This window comes from Blennius ocellaris (assembly GCF_963422515.1).
Source record: "Blennius ocellaris genome assembly, chromosome: 2".
Taxonomy (NCBI): domain Eukaryota; kingdom Metazoa; phylum Chordata; class Actinopteri; order Blenniiformes; family Blenniidae; genus Blennius; species Blennius ocellaris.
The window spans coordinates 20,687,622-20,711,545 of record NC_137651.1 but is presented as its reverse complement, the minus strand read 5'-3'; the positions used below and the strand labels follow the sequence as shown (position 1 = coordinate 20,711,545).

General features: G+C 42.8%; 1 protein-coding gene across 2 annotated transcripts in view; it reads left to right on the top strand.

Moving 5' to 3' along the window:
- Positions 1 to 21,842, top strand: part of LOC308135522 (SPRY domain-containing SOCS box protein 4-like) — a 63,743-nt gene extending 41,901 nt beyond the window's left edge. For both annotated transcript variants that reach the window (XM_080503571.1, XM_080503570.1), the window contains 2 exons: positions 294 to 1,181; positions 20,668 to 21,842. In XM_080503571.1, the coding sequence (XP_080359697.1) occupies positions 473 to 1,181; positions 20,668 to 20,795 (837 nt within the window). In that variant the 5' untranslated portion in view covers positions 294 to 472 and the 3' untranslated portion in view covers positions 20,796 to 21,842. The remainder of the gene's footprint in view (positions 1 to 293; positions 1,182 to 20,667) is intronic.
- Positions 21,843 to 23,924: the final 2,082 nt, after the last annotated feature.

Genomic DNA, 23,924 nt, shown 5'->3' with positions numbered 1-23,924 from the left:
TGTGTGTCAAACAGTTAAAAGGGACAAATGATGTTGTCTTATTTGCTCTCTACAGTTCAAAATGAGAAGGTATGATTTATATATGTCCTGTCTTGTAATACCAGTTGGTGTATGGAGTGGCAGTGTTGAGTCACCACATCACATTAGAAATTATGACAATTGTTTTCTCACAGTTTGTTGGTTTGTTTTTGATTATTTCAAGTTAGTTGTGAACGCTTTAACTCACAATTGTTACCATTTGCTACAGTTTTGCAGATTTAATACACATGCCCTACTTTTCCTCTGTGTTTCAGGAGTGTGGTTCTCCCTGGCTGAAGACATCGGGTGTGTCCAACAACATCTTTCCACCTGCACCCACTGTTTTGCCGATGCGCCTATGAGGTAACGTAAGGACCAAACGGCCCCTCATTACCACCCTTGGTCCATCCATTTCCCTCCCCTCTGTTCCTTCCTTCTTTGGACCCAACCAGCCATGGGCCAGAAGATCTCGGGAAGCATCAAGTCGGTGGATGTACAAGGAGAATCCTCATACCGACTGGTGCGCCGTGAGCTACGGGGCCCCGATTACTGTCGGCCCCCAAGATTGGATTTACTGCTGGACATGCCCCCGGTCAATGCAGAGACTCAGCTCCGCCACGCCTGGAACCCAGACGACCGATCGCTCAATGTCTTCGTCAAGGAGGACGACAAGCTGACGTTTCACCGGCACCCCATAGCGCAGAGCACGGACTGCATCCGTGGTAGGGTGGGCTACACAAGGGGCCTCCACGTGTGGAGGATTCACTGGCCAGCCAGACAAAGAGGCACCCACGCCGTGGTGGGGGTGGGAACCGCTGAAGCTCCTTTGCACTCAGTGGGCTACACAGCTCTGGTGGGCTTAGACAAGGAGTCTTGGGGCTGGGACTTGGGGCGGAACAAAATTTACCACAACGGAAAGAACCGGCTTCATCCCACATCGGTGTCTACATATCCCAGTTTCCTTGAGCCCGACGAGTCGTTTGTGCTCCCAGACTGTCTGACAGTGATACTTGACATGGACGAAGGGACACTAAGCTTCATGGTGGACGAACAGTACCTGGGAGTTGCCTTCAGGGGGCTGAAAGGCAAGAAACTGTATCCCATCGTCAGCGCAGTGTGGGGGCATTGTGAAGTGTCAATTCGCTATGTCAACGGTCTAGATCGTAAGTACCACACAGACATGCACAGTCACAATTTACTAAGCAGCTTTTTTTAATTAAGCACAAAAACATGATTCTAAACTGTCAAGATTCCCTATAGAAGAGGAACTTTTGTCATGTTTCTTTCCGGTCTTCAGTCATCTGCTCCAACACCTTCTGTTCCCGTCTGTTAGTTTCCTGACATGGTGAAGAGAGCATCGGCGCTGTATAATTAACTACCCAAACATGTTAAAAGGTGGTATTCAGAGATTACAAAGTCTGAGAGCGTCTTGTTTTGGAATCCAGACTTTCTTTCCTCGATGTTTGATGTCGAAATGGGTTTATCTTCTGACTCTTAAATCCCTCCTTGAGTTTCACACACTTCCCGCAATATTGGAACCCGCCCTGCATTCCTCCATGCTGATACTTCTTCAGTGTAAACACCCAGATAAGTGATTTAGATTTATATATATATAGAACGAAAATCATGTTACTTTGCACTGTATAAAAGTCAATAACTCGCAGCTCTGTTTACCCAATTGTCCGATAAATATGAGAACTAGCATCTGTTTATTTCTGCTCTTTGCATTTACGTCACTGCAGAAATGTGGAGAGGTGGATGCGGTTGGGGATTTCTCACAGCTTGTGTGGAAAGGTTATGATGTTTATGGCTTAAACTCATGAAAGACTTACTTTCAGAGCTGTGGAGTGACAATGCAGTGGCCCACAGTTTGATCCGTGCTTTGAGAATTACTGGCAGAACTGAAAAGTAGAGGAGAAAGGTGGGTAACTGTGATTGTTCAACCGCAAATCCCCAAACAGTTTTATGATTAGGACATAAAAACTAAAGGCAAGCCCTTTAAAATCTCTATTTCATTAAAAAAAAAAAAAAAAAAAAAAAAAAAAAAAGCACATTAAACTAAGAAATTTTATTATGTTGGAAAAGCACTCACCACCCACTTCATTAGATGCACTTGTGCAATGAAACGTGATTCAGCATTACCACTCTTCTATAACCTCATCTTGTGTTTAAGAAATAAAAAAGGGTAAAATATTAAAAACACTCCTTAGCAAAATGCAGTTTAAACACATCAGTATAATTCCATCAAACCCTTATGGTTGTATAGTACATTTTAACTATATACCCTTGCGGAGGCTGATCCACCGTCATGGGGCCTTGCGCAAGTCGGTAGACTGTGGCCAGTGAGTTTCTGTCCATTTGTACTTGAACGCCAACAACACTTTCAATCAAAAGGTTGGAATGAGACACAGAACGGCTGCAAAAGTTGCGCAATGCTTTGAAAAAGAAAACAGTGGAACATCCCTCAGCTAATGAGGTTAATTGGGAGCAGGTCAGTAACATGACTGCTTATAACAGAGCTATGCAGATAGACTGAGGCTGTCAGAATGAGGAGGAATCCATTTATCTGTGAAGGACTGCAGGAAAATACTGCCAAATTAGTATTATCTCTCAATATTACATTGCAAAAAATAATTAATCTCTGTGTGGTGCATAATATCAGGGAAAATGTTGATATGGTCAAATATTGGTTGGCTTTTATATTGGTTTTTTCAGGCTGAATTATATTATTATAATTATAATGACTGATTTTCTCAGCGCAGAAAAGCCACTGAAAACCACTGTGAATTGAATGTAGTTCATCGCAGCTTCCCCTCACGCACCAGCTTTTGGAAGCACTAATACACAACAGGTATATTTTTCTTAAAATTCATTTATACCTCAGACTTCTGCCACTACTTATGATGTACTGTTGAATCGGTGAAGTGAAATACATCAACCCGTTGTTTAAAAATGAGCAAAAATAGACTTATACATGCTGTTCCTGTTGAAATCACAGCCATTTTCTGGAAAGTGAGATGTCCAATTGTTCCTGGTTCAGAGTTAATGGCAAATTTGCAGCAGCTTCTGGAGCCGGTCGACTTTCTCATAAATGTTTTTAAAAAATTACTCATTAAAAGTTTTATAGTGTTGTGAGGATATGGGGGGGATCTCACATGAATGTCTGGTCTCCATTATACACAAAGGTAAGCTTTGCAGTGGGATTGTACCAAGAGGGTTGCCTAGAATATGGCCTCATAGAATAAATGAACAAAATTAGAGCTGAATGTTTTTGCATTGAAAAATTGGTCAATGAAAGACTGTGTAAACCCAAAGACTTTATCCTCATAAAGAAGGGACTTATTGTAACAAAATATAACCTACACAATATTTATTTATAACTTTTTTTTTGTAATTGTTCACGGTGAGGTAGAGTCGCGCAAGTTAACAGTATAAATTAGTGTTTGTCAAGGAAGAGACTGGGAACCACTGCTCTAGTAGTTTATTAATGTTGCTATTAACTGCTTTGCATTGAGCAATCGGCTTGAATGAATGAATGATGGTGGTAAATAAACATTTGCACATTTCCAGGGTGGCTGTGCTCACATGTTTTATTAAACTGATTTTTTATTTTTTTTTGAACAAAGATTTTTCCACACTGTTTTATAAACGAGACCCCAGATGCGGGAACAGTGCTGACGTCTTTTGGGGTGGAGCTTTTTTTTTTTTTTTTTTAACTTAGCTGAGCCAGTGAAGGTACAAAAAGAAACCCACCTGGTTTGTTTCGTGGGTGCATTGTTGTACATGTTATATAAATGTCAATATTTACAGTTCAGAGCGACACACCCTCCCACCCAGATGAGCTTCTCAGTGAATGTCTGTCTTACTCGAGGTCAGCAGTGCCAAACCACCACGTTACAGCATCGTGGCTCCTTCGTAAAAAATTCTGAGTGCAGTCCAGACCTGTCACCCAGTGAAAACCCCAACACGTTGTAAAACAAGAAATCTGAGGACAAATGCCTCTGTGCACCGTCTGTTGGTCTGAAGCAAAGCTCGGCTCTGACTGAAATTGCCATCTTCTCATTGTTTGTACATGGCATTTGGGAAAAAGCTAAATAATGAACCATAGACAGAACTACAAGCTGACGTTCGACATCAAACCGCATTGAAGTCCCTTTTCACTTTTGAAATGGCAACAGATTGTCTTTTCGGCTCCCAAATGCCTTCAGAGGGTGGCGACACGCTGCTGTCCAAACTTTTAAAATGTGTTCCTGGCATCAACACTTGTTTTCTTTCCACTGTTATTGGATCGCCAACTGTTAAATAGAGATGGTTGCTACCTGTTTCCGTTGACGTTGATCAGCGTCCTAACTATTGTAGAGCTTGGGTCAAAGGAAATAAACGCATTTTCAGTCGTCAGTTGAAGGCTGTGGCCGGTGGTCTGTGTGACTCTTTGCATACAGTGCGTTTGTTTGGAACGAGGACAGAGGACTGTGTGTATCAGGCGACTGAGTCATCCTGGCAGCCTTCACTAAACTCCTAACCCTCTGGAGAAGGCACAGTCATGCAATCCCGAGTGTGACTGCAACAGTATCATTCCTGTGTAATCGCAAGGAGCACGTAGGAGGATTCAACAAGTACACCCTGAATGCTGTGGATCATCTTCAGACATTTGCACCTGGCCCCGGCTCTCCTTAAATGTCAGCACAGAGGCTTCGAGGAAAAGCGGAGAGGATGGCCTCGCTTGCAGATTTGTCATTTAGCTCGTTTTCCACTGGGAGCGTGGAGGATGCGAGCGCAGCACGCAGCTCTGCCTGCACTGATCTATAAAAAGCCAACAATGAAAGGGGCTGCTGCTTTGTTTACCAACAGGAAGAGTCCTGAATGTGCCGCCAGCGCTAACTATTTCCAGTCAAGCTGTTTTTTTTCAATGGCTTTGTTGCTCAAGTTTGCAGACGGTGGTACCTCAAACTTTTGACAAGCTGAGAGCAAAACAAGAACACTGGCTCCAGCTCTGATGCAGGAGGACTATACTGTCTCGGTCACCATAAAGAAGATCAGTGTGTTTCAGATTGTGTAACAGGTCGTCCCTCCAACCCCTGCCACCATGTTGCACAGAGGCAATCTGTGGTATGGACATAGTGTCCGTGGCTGTGAGCCATGTTTGTGTCCCAGTGTGCCTCTGGCCCCTCACATAGTGAGAAACCTCAGGTTAAAAATGTGTGTGTGTTTAATCAGGTTGTGTGTTCGTTTTCTGTGAGGCGACTGTAGTGTGGCTGCTAAAGCAGTTGCTTTCACATCCCAATGTTGGTGGTTTGACCCTTTCCATCATGTCCTGTTGGAGTATTTTTGGGCTGGACACAGGATTGCAAAATGCTTCCAGTGTGAATCAAGCACCCTGCAAGGCAGCCAACTCTTTTCACGTTTAGTTGATTTGATAAATATGATCTTGTGTGTGGGGCTTTGAAGTGGGGAAGACAAACTGTTGCACTTTTAATTTCCAACAAAGCAACTGATTTGATGATTTGTCGGAAAGGAACACTTTCAAAAGGTGCCTAAATGCATCATTTGAGTTGATATTGGAAGTGGATGGGCAGAGCCTGGGTACCAATCCATTTGCATCGTTGAGTGTGGTCGTCAGCACATGCAGAGTACAGCCACACAATGTTTTGACCTCTCTGCCTCTCTCTCTTTTTGTTTTCAAGGATTAACACTAGCATACGAGCATTAGCGTCAAAGCCATGTTGTCAGGGTGAGTTTGTATAAACATGCATACTGCAACTGTGACAGGAGAGGTTTTCTGGACATTTCACTGTATTTTGCACCAGGAGGTATCATAATATTATTAATATTAATATAATATCATATTTTGACACAAACAAATTTCACGAGAAGGAGAAACTTTACTTTATATGTTATTTTGGCACTATTTTGCCAGGCCAGCCCACACAAGATGAAACTGGGCTGTATGTGGCCCCTGGCACCACTGCACTCGGTGAAGTAGACCATCACGGGTCAAGATCCTTGCAATTACATTGGCAGCCTTTTGACAGTGGGATTTGCACCAGCAAACCTCTGAACGCAAGCTGACTTCTCTAACCTCGAGGCTCCTGCTGCCCAAACCTGACTGGTGGTGATGAGGTTTACCAGCCGTCCTATGACGGTGCCTACCAGTTGCCTCTGAGCTCTTTCATCCGAGCAGTTTATGATGTTGTGGAATGAAAGTAACAGGCTGGTGAGCCTTTTCAACAGCAGGAACTGAATAAGAAATGTTTAAATGATATTGTTGCACCGTGACTACTGTAAATATAAATACTACTGAGTATTTTCACCATACTTTTCTATCCATTGTGTGCTACGATCCTGTCCGTCTCAAAATACTTGTGCAATGTTGAGCAGCGATGATTGAGTTTCCCCATTTGAGATTAATAAAGTCCGATCTTATCTCATCTATTAAAGATGGATTTGTTAGCTATAATGAAGCTTGCTGTGTCTATGTTTGAAAAGGCTCCATTGAAAAACCGTCCTTCAGAGTCTGACAAGAAATAGATGTTTGTGTTCAAGAGCAGCAATGTCTTCTAAACCCAGCAGTCTTTGCCACTGCCAATTTTCTACAAATGGCATTCATAAATTTTTGCGGTGGCATAACATAATGACTTTCTATGAGACAGTTCTGGTACAGTGTGGTTTGTGGGGATGTAGTATGCTGTACATCAGTCATTTTTCTATCTACTTGGCGAGCCGGCAAAATAACAGCTCTGAAGAACAAATTGTGACTGTTTGAATGGTCGGAATGCTCTGATCAAGCAGAACTCATGTTACGGTCCAGTTGGTTACAACCACACTTCCTGTTGCAAAGATCACCGTCTCTGCAATGAACTTGCGTTTAGTTCATAGTTTGATTTGTATTGACGTGTAACTTTTGTTTTCACATTAAAGGTGTACAGGAGGATTTTCCCGCATTTTAGGAAAGAACCGCCCTCTCCACCTTTTGAAAAAATGCACATGCGCAACGCTCTACCTGCTCCCGAGACGGATCGCCTACTAAAACGTGTGCGAGAGACGTGCACGAGCCCAGTTCTCCTCGTGCACGCTCTGTTTACAAGTCGGCGTCGCTCACATCGCTCACACAAGCTCACCGTAATAGCGACGGACGATGCAAATTACAAAATAAACTTATCAACCCTGGAAAGTTACAATATAGACGTAGATAACTTTTACTGGAAGTGATTTGAAATGGATTTCTCCAAATAGAATGCCAAACTTTACCTGTCGAGTAGAAACTTGGCGACCGAAGCCTCAGTGGGAAGCCCAACCTGGGCTTTCAGCGCATGCCATCGTGTGAAAGAATCTCCCAAAAACACTCTGGTCTTGTTTCTCTCTTCCGAAGCCTTTCTCCTCTTCTCATACACTTCGAAGACACTTTTTCTCTTGCGACCCTCTGCCATTTTCAAAGTACCCGGTGAGAACTGCGAGCTAGCTGAAGGCGTAGCGCAGCATATACACCTGAAAGCGCGCATGCGCAGAAAATGAAAACTAATAGATCCACGCTACCTAGAGACGAGCACGTACGACGGCCTTACGTCACCAGAATGATTGACAATTGGGAGGACCAATAGTCTTGATGATCCACCCGGAAGTATAACATCCTCCTGTACACCTTTAAGCTTCAATTGAAAGATTGTGTTTCGGATGAGTGTGTTGTTGATCTGTAGCATGGCCATTTGCAACCTGCTTCACATTTTCAGAAATTTAATAAGACAAAATAACCAACAATCTTGAAGCATTTCACTTGGCTCTTTTTTCACCGAATGATTACTAATAATCTTTTTTTTTTCCGTTAGGCTTTGTGCTTTTGTTCCCAGAAAGTATCATGTTTGCGTGACAACTTTTTAAAACGATGCAGTTGGCATGCCAGGCTGTGAGCTGGCCCTGTAGGTTGTTGTTGTAATAAAACCACATGCATGCACACAGAGAATATTACACAATAAACATTAACAATGACGAGTACACAGACATTGAACAATATTGGATTGCCATTATGAGTGACCCAACTGTAAAACTACCAAATCCCAGGAGAATACGGAGTAGGAGTCGTTAAACTCTGCAGGCCACCATTATTGTTATTGTCCATCTACTGAGCATGTGCAGAAGAACTATTTACCATGGCTCTGGTCCACATGCGCAGTAGTAGCTCTTCAGAAATGTTGCATTTTCCTCATTTACATTGAGGCGGAGTGTTTTTCGAAAAGTTCCACCTTGGGAGCTGTTTTCAGAAAGTTGCATTTTCAGCGCACCGTTGTTTCTGTAGCATATGTGCTTTTTGAACACAGCAGTTTGCAAAGAATCGGGAATGAAGCAACTCCCTGGATGGCTTGGTGTCTTCTAATAAAATCGTGAATGTGGCTGTTGTGATCAGACCTCGCTGTGAGATGCGACATGTACATCATGTAAACGCAGGGCTGCAGTGATCCTCAGAAGTGAGTGAACAGTGCAAATGTAGTTTGATACCCCGAGGTATTCTCTCTGGTCCGGCGAAGCTAAATAGTTGGCTTGAACTGACGTCACTTGTCATTGTTAATAAAGTAGCAACTTGTTGACAGCAGCATCAGTATAGTCTTTACCCGTACATGTCGGCACGCCCGCCCGCTACCATATGAAGCTGATGTTCTGACAGAATGCACATGAGAGATGACTGCGTGTGATATCATGCACACGGCACGCCTCTGTGATGTGGCAAATGCAAAAGAATCAATATTTATGCTGGGAGATAGCAGCACTCCCTTATTCCCGCACCTCACAGAGAGGCTCCAGTCTTTGTTCACTTTCTGGTTTCTTGGTCTCGTGCTTGCCTTGTAGGCCGTTCACGTTTTTTTTTTTCTTCCTTTAGTCTCTTTAGAGAAAAGAGATTAAAAAAAATCTGTGTCCTTCTTCCTCTCCTGCCTGTGTTGCCCCGACAAGGATGGGGTTTTCTGGTGTTCATCATGCTCCACTCATCACTCCAGGGCTCTGGCCTCCAGCCGGAGGAGTCACTTGAAAGCCAACCCTGCCGAGACTCTATTTTTCATCACTTCTTCTACCTCTGACCCACTCTCATCTGAAGTAGGAAACAATGGTGTAGCCGGACCGCGCCGTCCTCCCCCTCCTCCTTCTATTCTTGGAAAGGCATCAACAAGCCTCTTGACACCTCGGTGGCCCCGGCCAGCGCCTCGGCGACAAGCTGAGCCAAACTCGTTTACACCAGAGAGGAGGAAGCATCTCACACTCACTGCTGACATGTGTAACCCTCCCCTTTTAGTAAATGAACCCTATTTGACTCCAGCTCTCATTGTGTTTCATCTCACCCTCCCTCCTCCTCCCCCCGCTCTCCTTTTCCCAACTGTCGTCCTCCTCTGCCTTCGCCCCCCCCCCCCCCCCCCCCCCCCCCCCCCATCCTTTCTTCCAACATTTACACACCCAATTGTGGCGGCATGTTGCCGTGGAAACACTTTTTTTCATGTATATATGCATGTCTGTGGATTAGGTGGGTGGTTAATTGTTGACCATTGTTCTTTTCTCACTTGTTTGCTGGCCAAGGAGCTGCTTCCTCCCGATTGTCTGCAGTTCAGAGACGTTCACGGTGCAGATGTAAGCTGTAACTTGATCTCAGCCCGCATGGGTATTGAGGTTGAAATGATCCGCTGCTTCACAGAAGGCTGCTTTGGATCAGGAGTCACCCGTTGTTACGTTTGTCATCAGCGATATTCAGAGGTGGTTGAAGATGTGGATACTATTTTAATTATGGGAACTGGAGTTCTTAATATTTTTTTTTTTTTTTAAACTAAATTTATTCTCTATTGAGCATTATCATTCAGCGAAGCCCAAAGTTTAATGCAGCCTGAAAATGCTAGTCAATAAAGGAGGAGCAATTTTAACTAAGAAAGCTTCAAGTGAAAACTTTTGCACTTTCCCCTTTAAAAAGGTTCCCAGGCATTGTTTGAGAATGCCGTCTGTTCATACCACACCAAGTACTGTGTATCATGAAGTACCTAACTATATGTACTTGATCATCAGAATCAAGAAAAAGTTCCTTTAAAAAAAAAAAAAAACTTTTATGCTTTCCATATTCCTGTGTTGTGTTTGAGCCTGATGCGAGAGGTTTAATACACTGAGGATTTTGTTTAACAAATTCACAAACTTCATTAATATTATGACATATTTTCTGTCCTGCCTCTTCTACGGTCTTGTAATATTTTCTGAATCTGCCCTGTTGTGCCTATCCTGGGTCTCCCACCAATCATGTCCCAGTGGCACTTTTCACAGTATTTAGAGTCATGTTTTTGATTTTTTTTCTTCATTGATTTCATGTATAGTTTATACAGGATCTTATTAAATCTGGCCTTTCGTGCTCTCCCACAGATTGATGCAAACTCCTAGCACTTGCATGTCTGGGCTTAACAGCATGTAGATGCCACATATGTTCCCATCTTCATTCTTTAGGTGGCTCATTTTGCTGCAGCACCTTATTTACTAAACATTGACCCTCTGGAGGAAAAGGGAAATTGCAGAAATCTAATTTCCTGACTGTGAGCGCAAAGACTGGATCTTGAGCTTATTGTGCCTTGATTGTTGAGCTGTCAGAACACTCACACAGTTTCAAAGTGGGTGTGATTGTGTTTGTCCAATTTTAGTCAATGGTCAATTTTCATCTAAAATATGTTGTTTAAGTACTGTTGTTTAAGTCTAGGGTTTCGGTGTATGTAGATTTCATACACTTGAATCTCTATTGGGAAGATTTGTTAACTTGTTTGCTTGCTTTGCAATAAGAAGAGGAGTTACCATCTGAAAGCTGATGCGGGTTGGCTCATGCAGTATCGAACAGGGATAATCCAGCCATTTATCAATAAGCCTGAGCTCCTAGAAGCTGAGTTAGAGATTTATTGTTCTGATGTCAACAAGAGTCCAGGTGAGCCCAGTTAGCCGCGTCCAAACAGCCGTGCCTCAGTTAAGATGATACAGAACATTAAAACAATCATTCAGGTAATAAACTACCATTATTTCCCCCATGTGTGTTATTTGGTTCCCAGTGAAGACTGGCGGCTGTTGACCACCTGCTTGTTATTTATGAGAACAACTGATTCGATGACCCAGTTCTCTAAGCTGTCTGAACAAGTCCGATGATTCATCCATTCACTATCAATATTTCCTGCTTGGACAGATAAGTTGTGTTTTTGGTGGTGATGAAAATCCAGGGCCAGTTCATTAAACACTTATCGCATTGGATTGTTTGCTTTTTTTTTTTTTTTTGGTACTTTTAAATGTGACTGTTGCTGTGTAAACCAAGCATACGGTTATATTGTTCAAAAATGAAATGATGGATAGAGGTCATGAAGTAATGATTTATGACAATGTTCGGGAAAGAAGTTGTTTCTCGTTGGCTACTCATGAGAGTCCTTCCGAGGTTCTTGACTCATTGACTAGATTCGCATGTTTTGATGGAGGACCAACAGAAAAAAAAAAAAACATCAACTGTATATGACTAAACGGCCATCTTGATTTTCCCTCTTTGACCTTAATTTGCTAACATCTTCCTGGACAGTTTGAAAAACTAACTAATCCCAGCCAATCCAGGCTTATAATAACATTTTCTACAAGTTGGTTTTGTTCAGAGGTGTACAAAAACAAATGTTCCAGTCGACCCCTTTGTGTGGGTCATATTTATAAACTTGGACCAATGAAAAGGTTCATTGAGCCACGGTTGGCACCAGGACCATAGTTTGGACACGTCTGGTTTAGTTGGCACTTAATATTCACATAATCCTATGTATTTGTGGACTCACTGCTCAAATTGTCATGTGACCCATGTCTCACGTCTTTACTCGTGAGACCATAAAGGTCATAGAATTCTCCAGCCTGCTCTTTTGAATGAGGCTGTTTACCATATTGGCTTCTTGGAATGCAAGTGGTGCTACTTCTCGAAATAATTGCTTAGAACTATGAATTAAAAAAAAGGTCTCCTGGTCCTCTCGACCCACAAAAGGAACTTATTGTCTCTGAATATAATCAGTTCAGAACCACAGAGATGATGTTGGCTCTGAGCTCGTCTGAATTCAGTGTTGTCAAATCTCTGTCTTTACTGCTCTGCATGTTTTTGATGTAATTCATCTGAAATGCCTGAATTGAAATTACGGTTCATGATCAAATTCTGCAGAATTCTTGATGACTAGACGCTCGTGCCAATGGAGTGTGCACGAGCAGATAGACTTCTAAGGGCCCCGCTACACGACGAGCAGAAACGGAGAACTTTTTGAAAACACTCCACCTCTGTTACTGTGTAAACGGGGAAATTGAAACTTTCTGCTCAAGCAAACCTCAGAAACACAAAAGCAACTAGCTGCATCCTCAAGTGGCTCTGCATGAAAACGACTTTCTTCCCAGCATTTCTGAAATTTCCTCATGTAACCACATATTGTTTTCCAAACACAAACCTTTTCATAAGAAAGATCTTAAAAACGCGTTTTTGGAGAAACTCAACACAGAAAAGTCCCAAAAGGTTCAAACTGAGAACAATCTTGCGTGACATTAACCACTACGCCACAGTTTCAAACTCACTCAGTCGGAAACGCGCACCCAAAGATGCGTTTTCAATGAAAAGTGTAAAAGGACTTCAGAAAAGACCCCCTAGAACCAGAACTGGACATTTCTGAGCTTCAGGTCTGCCACACAAGTTACACGAAATGTCGTCGGTCAGTTGCGCTTGATCTGCCTGCGTCTCTACGATCGCAGAAACTCTGTGGCTCCATCTCAAGCTCTGATAGGTCAAACACTGGTGCACACATTCTCTTAAAGTTTATTTGACTCATGCAAAGTCCAATTTTGGCCTGGATCTTATGATGGGAGCAGCTGTATCAAAGAACCTGTTCCTACTTTTTACTATGGCTGCACAATATACACACACCACAAAAAACACCAAAAGCGCCAAAATCAAAGAAAATATTTACCAAAAAAACATGTATAATCATATCGACAATGCTCCTGGTGGAAATGGTAGATGCACATGCAATGGAAAACACAAACATACAAAATATACATGGTCCAGTCACAACTGGAGTAAAATGGTGCAGAGAGAAAAAGCACTGTTAAAAATAAATACATGTTAGTTTATGATGATGATGTCATTATTACAGTACTCAACAATATTCTCACGTTTATCAAATATTGTGCATCCCTACATAGACGAGTAATATTACAAACCGTGACTCTCATGTCATCACTCAGGAGTCGGTCACTGTCTCATCGTGTGCGTGCGCACAGCTTCAGTCTGTTTGTTTACTCAAGTACTTCTGCAAATGCTCTTAATGACAGGAGATTAGCAGCAGGAGTGGCTCCACCAAATGTTCTGTGCTTTGCTTTGCTGTCTCGCCGACACGAGTTAACAGGAAGTCACACACTGATAGAAATTCCTCTCGCTGACGATTATCTCCACCGCCTCACCACGCAATTTGGTACCTGCTCAATTTGGACGCCTGCTTTTCCCATCAGAATGCAATTTCCATCTCTCCCTGCTCCACTTATCTCTTTATTTTTCCTCCTCCTACATCGTCAGTCTGATTCTGTCCACTCTTTAATATATTCCCTCCCCCCCCCCCCCCCCCCCCCCAACCTCCCTTCAACCTGGAGCTGAACAACTTTTTCGTATCGGAGATGTGTCGGCACCTTAAGGGCTGAGTGTGGAGACACAGCCACTCGTCATCTTTAAAACTAGGTCAGACGAGCCCGACAGTTTTATGCAAATCTTTTTGATAAGTGCAGCCCGGAGCCTCGTGTTTCACCTAAACACATCCCTCATTATGAAGGAAGGCAGTGGGAAGAGGGCGGAGTCGGAGCGCGAGGGAACTGGAGCACATGTGCCAGAGAGACGGACCCTGTGTGTCGTTAAGTGAGACGTATCCAGGTCGAATTGTCTCTGTAGTCCACACACACGCACACATATATATTCAGGTGTAAGAAGCTGAAGCGATCTATCGCCAGCTGTCTATAAGCAGTCTCACCTGAGTGAGGACAGACAGACCGGCGCGCAGACGTCCCACCACTCCCCTCCGTTTCCTCTGCATGCAGGAGCCACCGAGGCTCCTCTGCAGTCTCACAGAGCATCAGGCACACGCTCATCCTCATCCCCACTTTCCCACACTCCCAGCTCCTCTTTAGTCCGCCATAAATCTGAAGGACACACACACACACACACACACACACACACACATGGCAGGACTGTAGAAAGGTAGACATGTGCAGAGAGCTCCACTCGCTGTGTTGTCTCCAAGTAATTGGCATGAGTTAATAGTTGGGGAGGCTGGTTTAGTCCGACTCGGTCAGCGTTTTCTTACTGAGAATGACAGGCAGGCTGCTCTAGATAGCAGCTCGGTTTGCAATCACGATGTGTACTTAAAAGAATAGAGAGCCCATAAGGAACAAACAACAAAGTGTACCCTACAGATATTTTTGTTTTGATGTTTTTGGACCATCAAATATTTCACCCTTCTCGCTCCCTCAGTGCGAAAAGTGACATTGGCAGAAAACTGAAAGTACATTTACATTTTGCATATTATTTTCATAATTGGGGTGAGCTTAAAGAATCATTTACCAACTAATTCCATTTTAAAATGTTTAAAGTCAGGATGCCAGGTTTCAGACTGAGTGAGTTTGAAACGTGTCGTAGTGGTTAATGTCACGCAAGATTGTTGTCAGTTTGAACCTTTTGGGACTTTTCTGTGTTGAGTTTCTCCAGCTTCTTCGCACAGTCCAGCAACATTAAGAATTAAAGCATTTAACCAAATAACACAAGTATGAGTGTAAGTGCTTGTGTATCTGTTTATGTTAGCAAACTGTCCACAAAAGCCCAAAGCCAGTTCCAAACCAATCCAACTGAATTTGTATAGCACATTTAACGCAACAGCCAAGGTTGACCAATGTGCTTCACAGTTAAAAGCAATAATAAAACCAACAAAAAGGGCAACAATGATTAAAAAAAACTTACTGTCAAAGGCCAGCGAGTACATGTGCATTTTGAAGTACGTGTGTGTTTTGAAGTACGTGTGTGGTTTGAGTCAACACTTGAAGGACTCAAGAGACTGAGTGGTTCTAATGTGGTTGCTCTTTGTCGGCTGAAATAGGTTCTGTCACCCTGGTCGGGATGAAGATGGTGCCTTTCATTGCTATTTAACCACAACATATTCATACTAAAATCTGTTGAGTAGAGCCCACTGAGACATTTAGAAAAGATGTTGTTGACAAGTATGAGTGGTGTAGTGATGAGCCTTTTCAGGGTCCAGTGATGAGTCCAGGCTTGCAGGCCTTTTTAGTTTGGAACCTGTTCTTCCGTTCTGAACGTTCCTCACAGCACTTCAGTTTTCTTCCACACCCTAAAACACATGCTTTTGGTTGATATTTGATTGTGTGGTCCTATTGTGGAGTTTTATTTGTTCATTTCTATGACAACAGCTTTTATAGTTGCTGAACACAGAACTTTTATAAAACCCTGCAGAGTGCAACATTTTAGAACTATCTTAATTTCCTTGGAAACAAAAAAAACACAACTTTCCTGAAACAAAGAATACTGCACATGCACACTGCGGATGCAGTCAATGTTTTATTTTTAACCCGGCAGCCATACTAATGGAGGTGTTCACACTGTGCTACTTCTACCTTTCTTAAGTGGAGACGTATTACAAAAGCACAGCGCTGACCTGTGGTCAGATGTGGAAATGACAATATTTAAAGTGTTTCCATGTTAACAGTAATCCTTTTCAAATTTCACCTTGTCAGCTGGGATTGTCACCAACCTACGATGGATATACAATTTGAAAAGGATAAATTATCCAGTCGTTCATACTGTCATTATTTGACAGTGAGAAGAATTTTGATCAAGTATTCTGGATGAAGTTGTTCAGAAGATGGATGACTGTGGACCTGAAGAGTCTATGATCATTCCCATACAAGGCAAATAATCTGCAAGTGTTTTTAGTGCCAGAGCAAATCCTTTCCAACAAGTATATAGAAGTGTACAAAAGTCCACAATCGCAAAGAGATTTCACTTCTTTCACCTTGAGATGTATGGCATCCCAAATGCAACAGTTGAAGGAGCTGTTGTGACTGAGTTATCATCCAATCTAGAGGTTGGTGGTTCAATCCGGTGCCTGAGTTCTTGCCTTAGTTGCCGCCGATAATGGGAGAGCGCATTACAAAGTCCTTCTGTTGCCATTGATGTGTGTATGAATGTGACTGATCAGCACTTTGAGACTTGCTGAGGCAGTGAAAAACGAGCTGTATAAGTGAAGTCCTTCTCCTTACGGCTCCTATAATGACATTTTGGGTCTTTATGGATGGCTTTTCTGACTGGAGAAAATTAGTTTCACATCATTAGGTCTTTTTTTGAAGACCTATCCAGAGTTATAGGTTATCACACACTTTAAAAAGACAAATGCTCATATTATTGGCATTTTCTGTCAAGTTTGAAAGGTTCAAGGAGATCATAACGGTGTTAAACCTTTTCGTATATGCAAGTCTGTTGTTGTGTCAGTCATATTCACTATGTATGAAATACCTGCAGACACGACATTGTATCTGAATCGTCACACCCTCATATCCAGGTCCTTCACCTTTTCCTTCATGATCACATTCAAGCTGCACCGACTTCCTAACCTCTATTTGTCAACCACAACTGCCTCCTCCACCAGTCGCCATCACTCATTAGCGGCAGCGGCTGACAGACAGCGTGTACCTACTGTCGGTGCTCATCACCGGGACTGTTTGTCGCCCCGGGCAACCCTTACCATGGAGACTCGACGCACGCCAGCCGCCGTTGGCTGGTTTTTAGCCAGTTTGTAGAGTGATGGCGTCAGCCTCCCTCAGGAGAGCTGTCAGAGGATAATGATACTGTCTGCCATAGCCAAGCTGCAAGGTAGCATTCAATTACAACTCGGGCTTATTTGTGTAGTGCCAATTAAAACGCAGTCATCAAGTGACACACAAGTTCTAAAAAAAAAAAAAAAAAAAAAACTTCATACGCAAACCTGGAAATTGTCCGTTTTACCATGAGTTAACCTCAGAAGACTATTCAATACAATATATGGTACATTCTATGTGGGACCACTAGAAGTCGCTGTATGACAACAGAATGGAGGTGGACAATGTTTGAAGACGGGCTTTGGGATCAGCGGCTATAGCAACCAATAATGGACAATAATGGGCAATAACCTGCGAATATTTTATTGGCTATTTTAAATGAAATGTAATACCTTATTTATTGTATAATGAAACACTTATTTAGCTCAAGGCAAATATTCTTGGAAGATATTTTAGTCATGAAGGCTGGAGACCAGTAATTTCAGTTATTTAGATGACCTTGTCGTAATGAGCGGCTGTCTCCACATTTGGAGGGCCCCGTGTGATTACATCTGCTCTTCCAGTAGTGAAACGTGTTGAAGCCAAACGCTCCCATCCAGCATTTAATTATCAGTTAAATTTGATGGCACATTGTGTATTTGTGAATATGAACTCCCTGTTCAATGGACTCCCCTGTAGTGGTGGTGTGAGGAGCCGGGTTGCCATGGAAACAGCTGTCCGTATGCTGTAGCGATGAGATTGTCGACTGATTGATAGGCTGCTGTATGGCTTGATGGAGAGCAGAGCTTCATCTCTGCTGGCTTTTCCTGGTCTCTCAGGGACTCCATGTGCCCCTGGGGGGGGGGGTCTCACAGCAGCATGCCGCCTCAGCATCCAGTCACCGGGTGCCGGGGCTGAAGATCCCATCGTGGTGCCGGTGCGTCGGGGTCTTAGTTTCTAATCTGCTAAGCCGTGGTGTTCAACTTTGCCTCAGAAAGGCGTGAGCTACCAAGACGTCAGAGGGTTGTATTGTCCTGTGGAGTGTTTCTCTCTTACTCCTGTTAAGGATTATCAACCTCTCACACACACACACACACACACACACACACACACACACACACACACACACACACACACACACACACACACACACACACACACACACACACACACACACACACACACACACACACACACACACACACACACACACATACACATACACATACACACACACACACACACACACTGCTGCACATTGTCTACATTCAGCAGAGATTCATTCAGCTCCACAAATGAATCCGCCACATGTCCCCAAGGTGCTCTCTCAAAGACTTTTCATTAAGTACACGGCAGTCAAATGACTCGATAGCTGCACCCTCGTTTCTTTTCACTTCTCCTCTGTCTTTTTCCTCAGAGGTCACGTAGACTCAGACAGTAGATCAACTCACGGAGGAGATGCCGCAGAATTTCACCCAGATTTTCAAATAAAGTCCCTAAGATTCTTGCAAAGGCTGGAATCCTGAGTTTTCCTGGTTGGTCCCACCCAACAGGCTCGTTCTGCTCCAGTTCTCTGAACACACTTCACAAAAAAAAAAAAGAAGCCACATGTTTGTTTGGTAGAGTTGGTTTTGGTTTGTGGTAACGGTGTGCTTTTAATAGGCTGAGAGGAAAACACTCTCACAAAGGAGGGCTGTCTATCGGCTTGTTTGTATCTTGATCAAACCAGAATTTGCCACGGCACAGCATTAGCAATAGCTCAAGCTTTCTTGCAAACCTGGGATTTGTGTTGACTTTCATGCACTTTCACAGGATCTCTGCACATACAGTATAGAAGACTTTCGCAGGTGGAACAAGTTCACGGAGTCGAGGACAAAGTTCTTCTTCAGTCTTCCTCGTATCGTTACATCAGGGTAAAGTTGAAATGTCTCTTCTCGTGCTCTTCAGCCGTACTTGGGGCAGATGGCGCCTCCAGGTGGAGCGGCTTCAGCAGTTTGCCGTCCGTCTGACTACCAGGCGTCATTCATCTCTTGCAAGTGTGGATATATTGTGAATATCTTTTAATAGCCCTCACTCGTGTGTGTGTGTGTGTGTGTGTGTGTGTGTGTGTGTGTGTGTGTGTGTGTGTGTGTGTGTGTGTGTGTGTGTGTGTGTGTGTGTGTGTGTGTGTGTGTGTGTGTGTGTGTGTGTGTGTGTGTGTGTGTGTGTGTGTGTGTGTGTGTGTGTGTGTGTGTGTGTGTGTGTGGATGGAATTAAAGTAGCAGTGAGGTGAATCTGCCGCTGGAAAATGAAGTGAGATAGTGTGTAACAGTGAGTCTGCTGTAACTTATTGGCTTTTGAAGGTAGGAATAAGCATTACGTGTCCTATTAAATATTCGCCAGGGCTAAATTTAGGAAAGCTGCCGTATTTGCGTTTCCCAAAGTTAATGGACTCTGTTATCAGTAGTTTAAAAAATATATATACTTTTTCTAGTTGAATGCATTGTCACACAGTTGCAAAATCCTTCGACACCAGCGGAGCAGAGAGGCTGCTGCGCTGACTGACCTACCAAAAAACCCACAAAAAAAACCTCCGATAACAAGGAGCCTTCACCCAAAATCTGTCGGCGTATGGTTGAACTGCTGAAGTCGGAAGCAGCAGGCAATATAACTACAGTGTCCTATTTTTAAGATAATATCTCACTGGAGAAAAGTGAAAGTTGGAGATAAAGTATCAAACTAAGTATTGATCCACTGCACCCTGCAAGCGGCCTCTCCTGCAGGAAACGATCCATTTATCAACTCAACATCACACCCCCTCATCCAGCGCTGGTACAGCTTCTCCGTCCTGCCAAGAGGACGGCAGCGTTTGGCTAAATGATGAAAACAATAAGGTGTTAACTTATTGGGTGAGGTGAAAACTTTCATTGTGCTTTTGTGTGTCCGTTTACACCACAATGGTACTCTTGTCACTGAAATTTCAACTTTGAAATGCTCCCACTCCTTTTCCGAAATGCCGCTACTGCACATGTGGACCACGCCTGTGCTCAATGTTTCTTCTTCACACGTGTGAGTAGATGGACGTCAACAACAGCAGCCGCCTCCGGAGTGTCGTGACTCCTAGTATATGTTCTCCTGGAACTTAGTACTTTTAGAGTTGAGAGTCAGAATAGGGAATGTGCTGCTGTTTCTGAATCAAGCTTCAAGGAATGTTGAGATTTGACTAAGAAATGTTTACTTGAGATCAAAGGGTGTGTTGACCTGACATCACACAGTCAGCAACTACCCTTTAAACCGTGTTTGGTTATCGAACTCCGAAGGAGCAACGTGGAGGATTTCTGTCATGGTATCTTGGTGCATTAGGTGGCAGTAGTGGGGGTTTGTCTTCTTTTGAATTAATCGGTATATTTTTTTGGTTGGTGATTACTAAAACCCCAACTTCTCTTCTGTTTGCTATTCAACCTTCTGATTGGACTCAAGAGACAATAATGTTGAATGCATTACACTTGAGGGATGCAAGTTTTGAGTTTTTACAAGTTTTGTCAGATGACATACAAGTTTTCACTAACAGTTAGCCCACCATGGAAACATCACAGGTGTGTTGTCGTCTTATTTCATTGCAATCCTCAAAACATTCTGTCTCTTTAGTAAAGAACTGTAAAGTCTTGTTTCCAGAAGGTTGTTCTAATGCAAAGAGGCCGTATGCTTAGTGTTTAACTTTATTCTATTTGAAAGAGCGTAGAGGTGCGACTCTGCAATAATCCTGACAAGAGTGTTAAATTTGCCTCACGATTCCTTAAATTCTGAAATTTTGATGTTTTGACCTTACAGCGGAGCCCCTCCCCCTCATGGACTTGTGCAGACGGGCGGCTCGACGGGCTCTGGGCCGAGAACGCATCCATCACATCGACACACTCCCACTGCCTGAGACCCTCAAGAACTACCTCCAGTACCAGTGAACACACACACACACACACACACACACACACACACACACACACACACACACACACACACACACACACACACACACACACACACACACACACACACACACACACACACACAGGACGAGCACCATGCCTGGATATGGTTCCAGTTTAATTCTCCCCATCTGATACCTGACCACATGAACGATGGACATAGCACGGAGCTATCAGTGGGTTCTTGTTTACACCAGTTGGGATATTCTACTTTTTGGATGTCGCTGTTTTTCAATCTTTTTTTTGTTGTTTTAGTTTTTTTTCCCCGGACAATCGAGTCAAGGAGCTGAGAAATTAAATGTTTGAATCCCCCCCCCCCCCCCCCCCCGCATGATGGCATGAATATATATCGAGTCACGCCACATGTCCGCAATTAGAAAAGGCCTTAAATTGCTGCAGGTTTTCAGGCTCTCTCTCCTCATAGTTCACAGAAGCCTCCGGAAAACATGTTGGTATTTATATTTCTATTCCCAACAACACGGCAGACTCCATGGAGACACAATCCCTGCAAGTCGCAGGAGAGAGAGGACGGACACACGCACACGCACACACACACTTCTATTTTTGCACAGGGATCTCATATATATGTGTGTGTTTGTCTAGTAGAAACAAAGCTCCCACTGTCTGTCGCAAGACGACAAGTCATCTACACGCAGGCTGGAGAACACAGCAGCTTCATTCATTTCCTTCATCTGGATTGATGTGAAATCTGAAGCTGCGTCTGATGTTCCTTCTGTGCTACACACACGCACACACACACACACACACACACTTCTCCCTCATTCTACATTTTAAATGCTGCTTTTCTATCCTTCTTTTTCTACCATCTGTTTTCCACCAGTTCTACTCATCCTGCTAGATGAAGGTCTTATAAAGAGACTTTCCCCCGAACACTTCCTTTCTCTCTCTCTCTCTTTTGTTTTTTTAATAGTTTTTGAGATTTATCCGCAGGACAGTATGTCTTGCACGTTTAAGGTGGAAGAATGTGATGCCATGAAAAATCTTTTAAATGTGAACAAGAATAAACTCAGCTGAACGAATCTTTGTCTCGTCACATTCTTCTGCTTATTCTCAAATTAATTGAGTTTCCAAGGTGCTTTTTATACCTTCCACTTTGACTAACGGTGTCTCTGAAGGCAGGTGTCCTCTCTTCAGAGGGACAAATAAATGAACCAATACAAAGATGTATACAATATAACTACATATGTTTGCATGTAAATAAGATGTACACAAGATTGTTATTAAATCAGATTTAATTTACTTCAGGGACTACATACTGACCAGTTTCATCTTGAGTGAACCAGACTGGTAAAATATTGCTATAAAAACCTGTAAATTTACACTTCAAGGTTTTTCTTGGCTGTGGTGACCGTTTATGTAATGATGGTGTCTGTAGTTTTGCAAGATCAAACAGTTGGTACTGAAAATCATTACAATTTCAACATAAAGTCAATTTTAATGAAACATTCTGGTGCAAAATACAATATTTATTTTTTTTTTTTTAAAGGGAAGCAGCAGTTATTCACATCTCAAAACGACTCTCCTAATGCAACAATGTCTGAATATTCCAATAATCGAGTTCAGCCCAAGTATTTTGACCATTTTAGTGTCGCTCAGCTTGAAATTTTCCAGGAAAACCTGCCCGTTGTCTGCGTTCGGCAGGTTGTCCCTCATTAAGGTGTGTTAACAGTTAAATATATGTCCGTGCACAGTGACGTGTCCGCCCCTCAGAGGTTCTACTGTACCTCCAAACAGTGTTACTTCCCCTTTAAGCGCCAGGTGCACTTGCATCTTGGAGCATTGGGACGTTTGAGCTCATAAGCTGGGAGGGAAACTTCATTGCTTTATTTCCAGAACAGCTTGTCTGAAGTTGTTTAGTAAGTTTACTCCAAGTTTAAGGGCAAACATTGATAAAAACAGAACCGAGACATTCAACTTTGTTACTGGAGGGGGTAAAAAATATAGTTTCATCACTCCGCTGGAGTTCGGCTGAAGTTATAGAAAATGTTTAAGTTTTTCTGCACAACTTTTACTGCAAAGTTTAACATTAAAACTGCTTCTTTTTAAAAAGAAAACGATTTATATGGGGACGTGTGGTTGATTAGATTCTTCATTTTTTATATCTTATCTTATTCTTACATGTTAATAATGAGATGAGTCATTTAGAATCACCAGACTTGTGTAAACACTTTATTGAAAATACTCAAACACATCCGATTGGAGTATACATTTTCTCCATTCTTGAGTTACGCAAAGCAATGAAAATTAGCGATTGATCACTTTTAACGGTTCTGCAAATAACTGCTGTGGTGCGTTTGTTTCCCTCAGAACAATGCATGTTGTCCATGTTGTTGTTGTTAGGGTTAGGGTTGCTTTCTTATGATTGATTTTGTGAATTAAAGAGGAGAAATGGCGACAAAACGGCTCAGATCAACATCCATCACTCAGGTAAGCGAACATTTTTATATTGCTGCCATAACATGACATGTGGAGACATGCTAATGCTAATGCGACTGTGTGGAGTATTGTGGCTCATGATTGTGTTGAGCTTGGTCATTAACATAGGGGGGGACAATGATGCATTGTTTTGTAACACTACTAATAACATCAAGACATAGTCTGACTAAGGTTACTCATAATCTAAATGAGGTAATGCAGCGTTCATGTTCCCCATTAGTGGAACAATCCACCGCTTCATGAATTCTGCTTGACGGTGATGAACAGAGTTTTAATCGTTGTCATCCCTGTGGTAACTTTCATCTGGATTTAAGCCGAAAACCAAGACAGCGTTCCCATTTCTGTTTTTTTGTTGACACGAGTCCAGAAAGCAGAACTGAGGAGTGTTTGTTGAAGTGAAAACTTATTTTTTGTGACTGACTGGGTTACTGTATAGTTATATAGCAAAGCTACCCTCGTGTCATCTGCATATAGAGATGCTGATGTCGTCTGAGGCTGTGGGTGTTTGTCTCCTCCAAACAAATTGAAACAACACAAACTCTTTGTGGTGTGTGTTTTTTTTTTTTTTTAAACCCCGAAAGTGGAAACTTTCAATACCTGACTTCCACAACTGAGGCCTCGGAACGCCACGACGAAGCTGGATGTGTG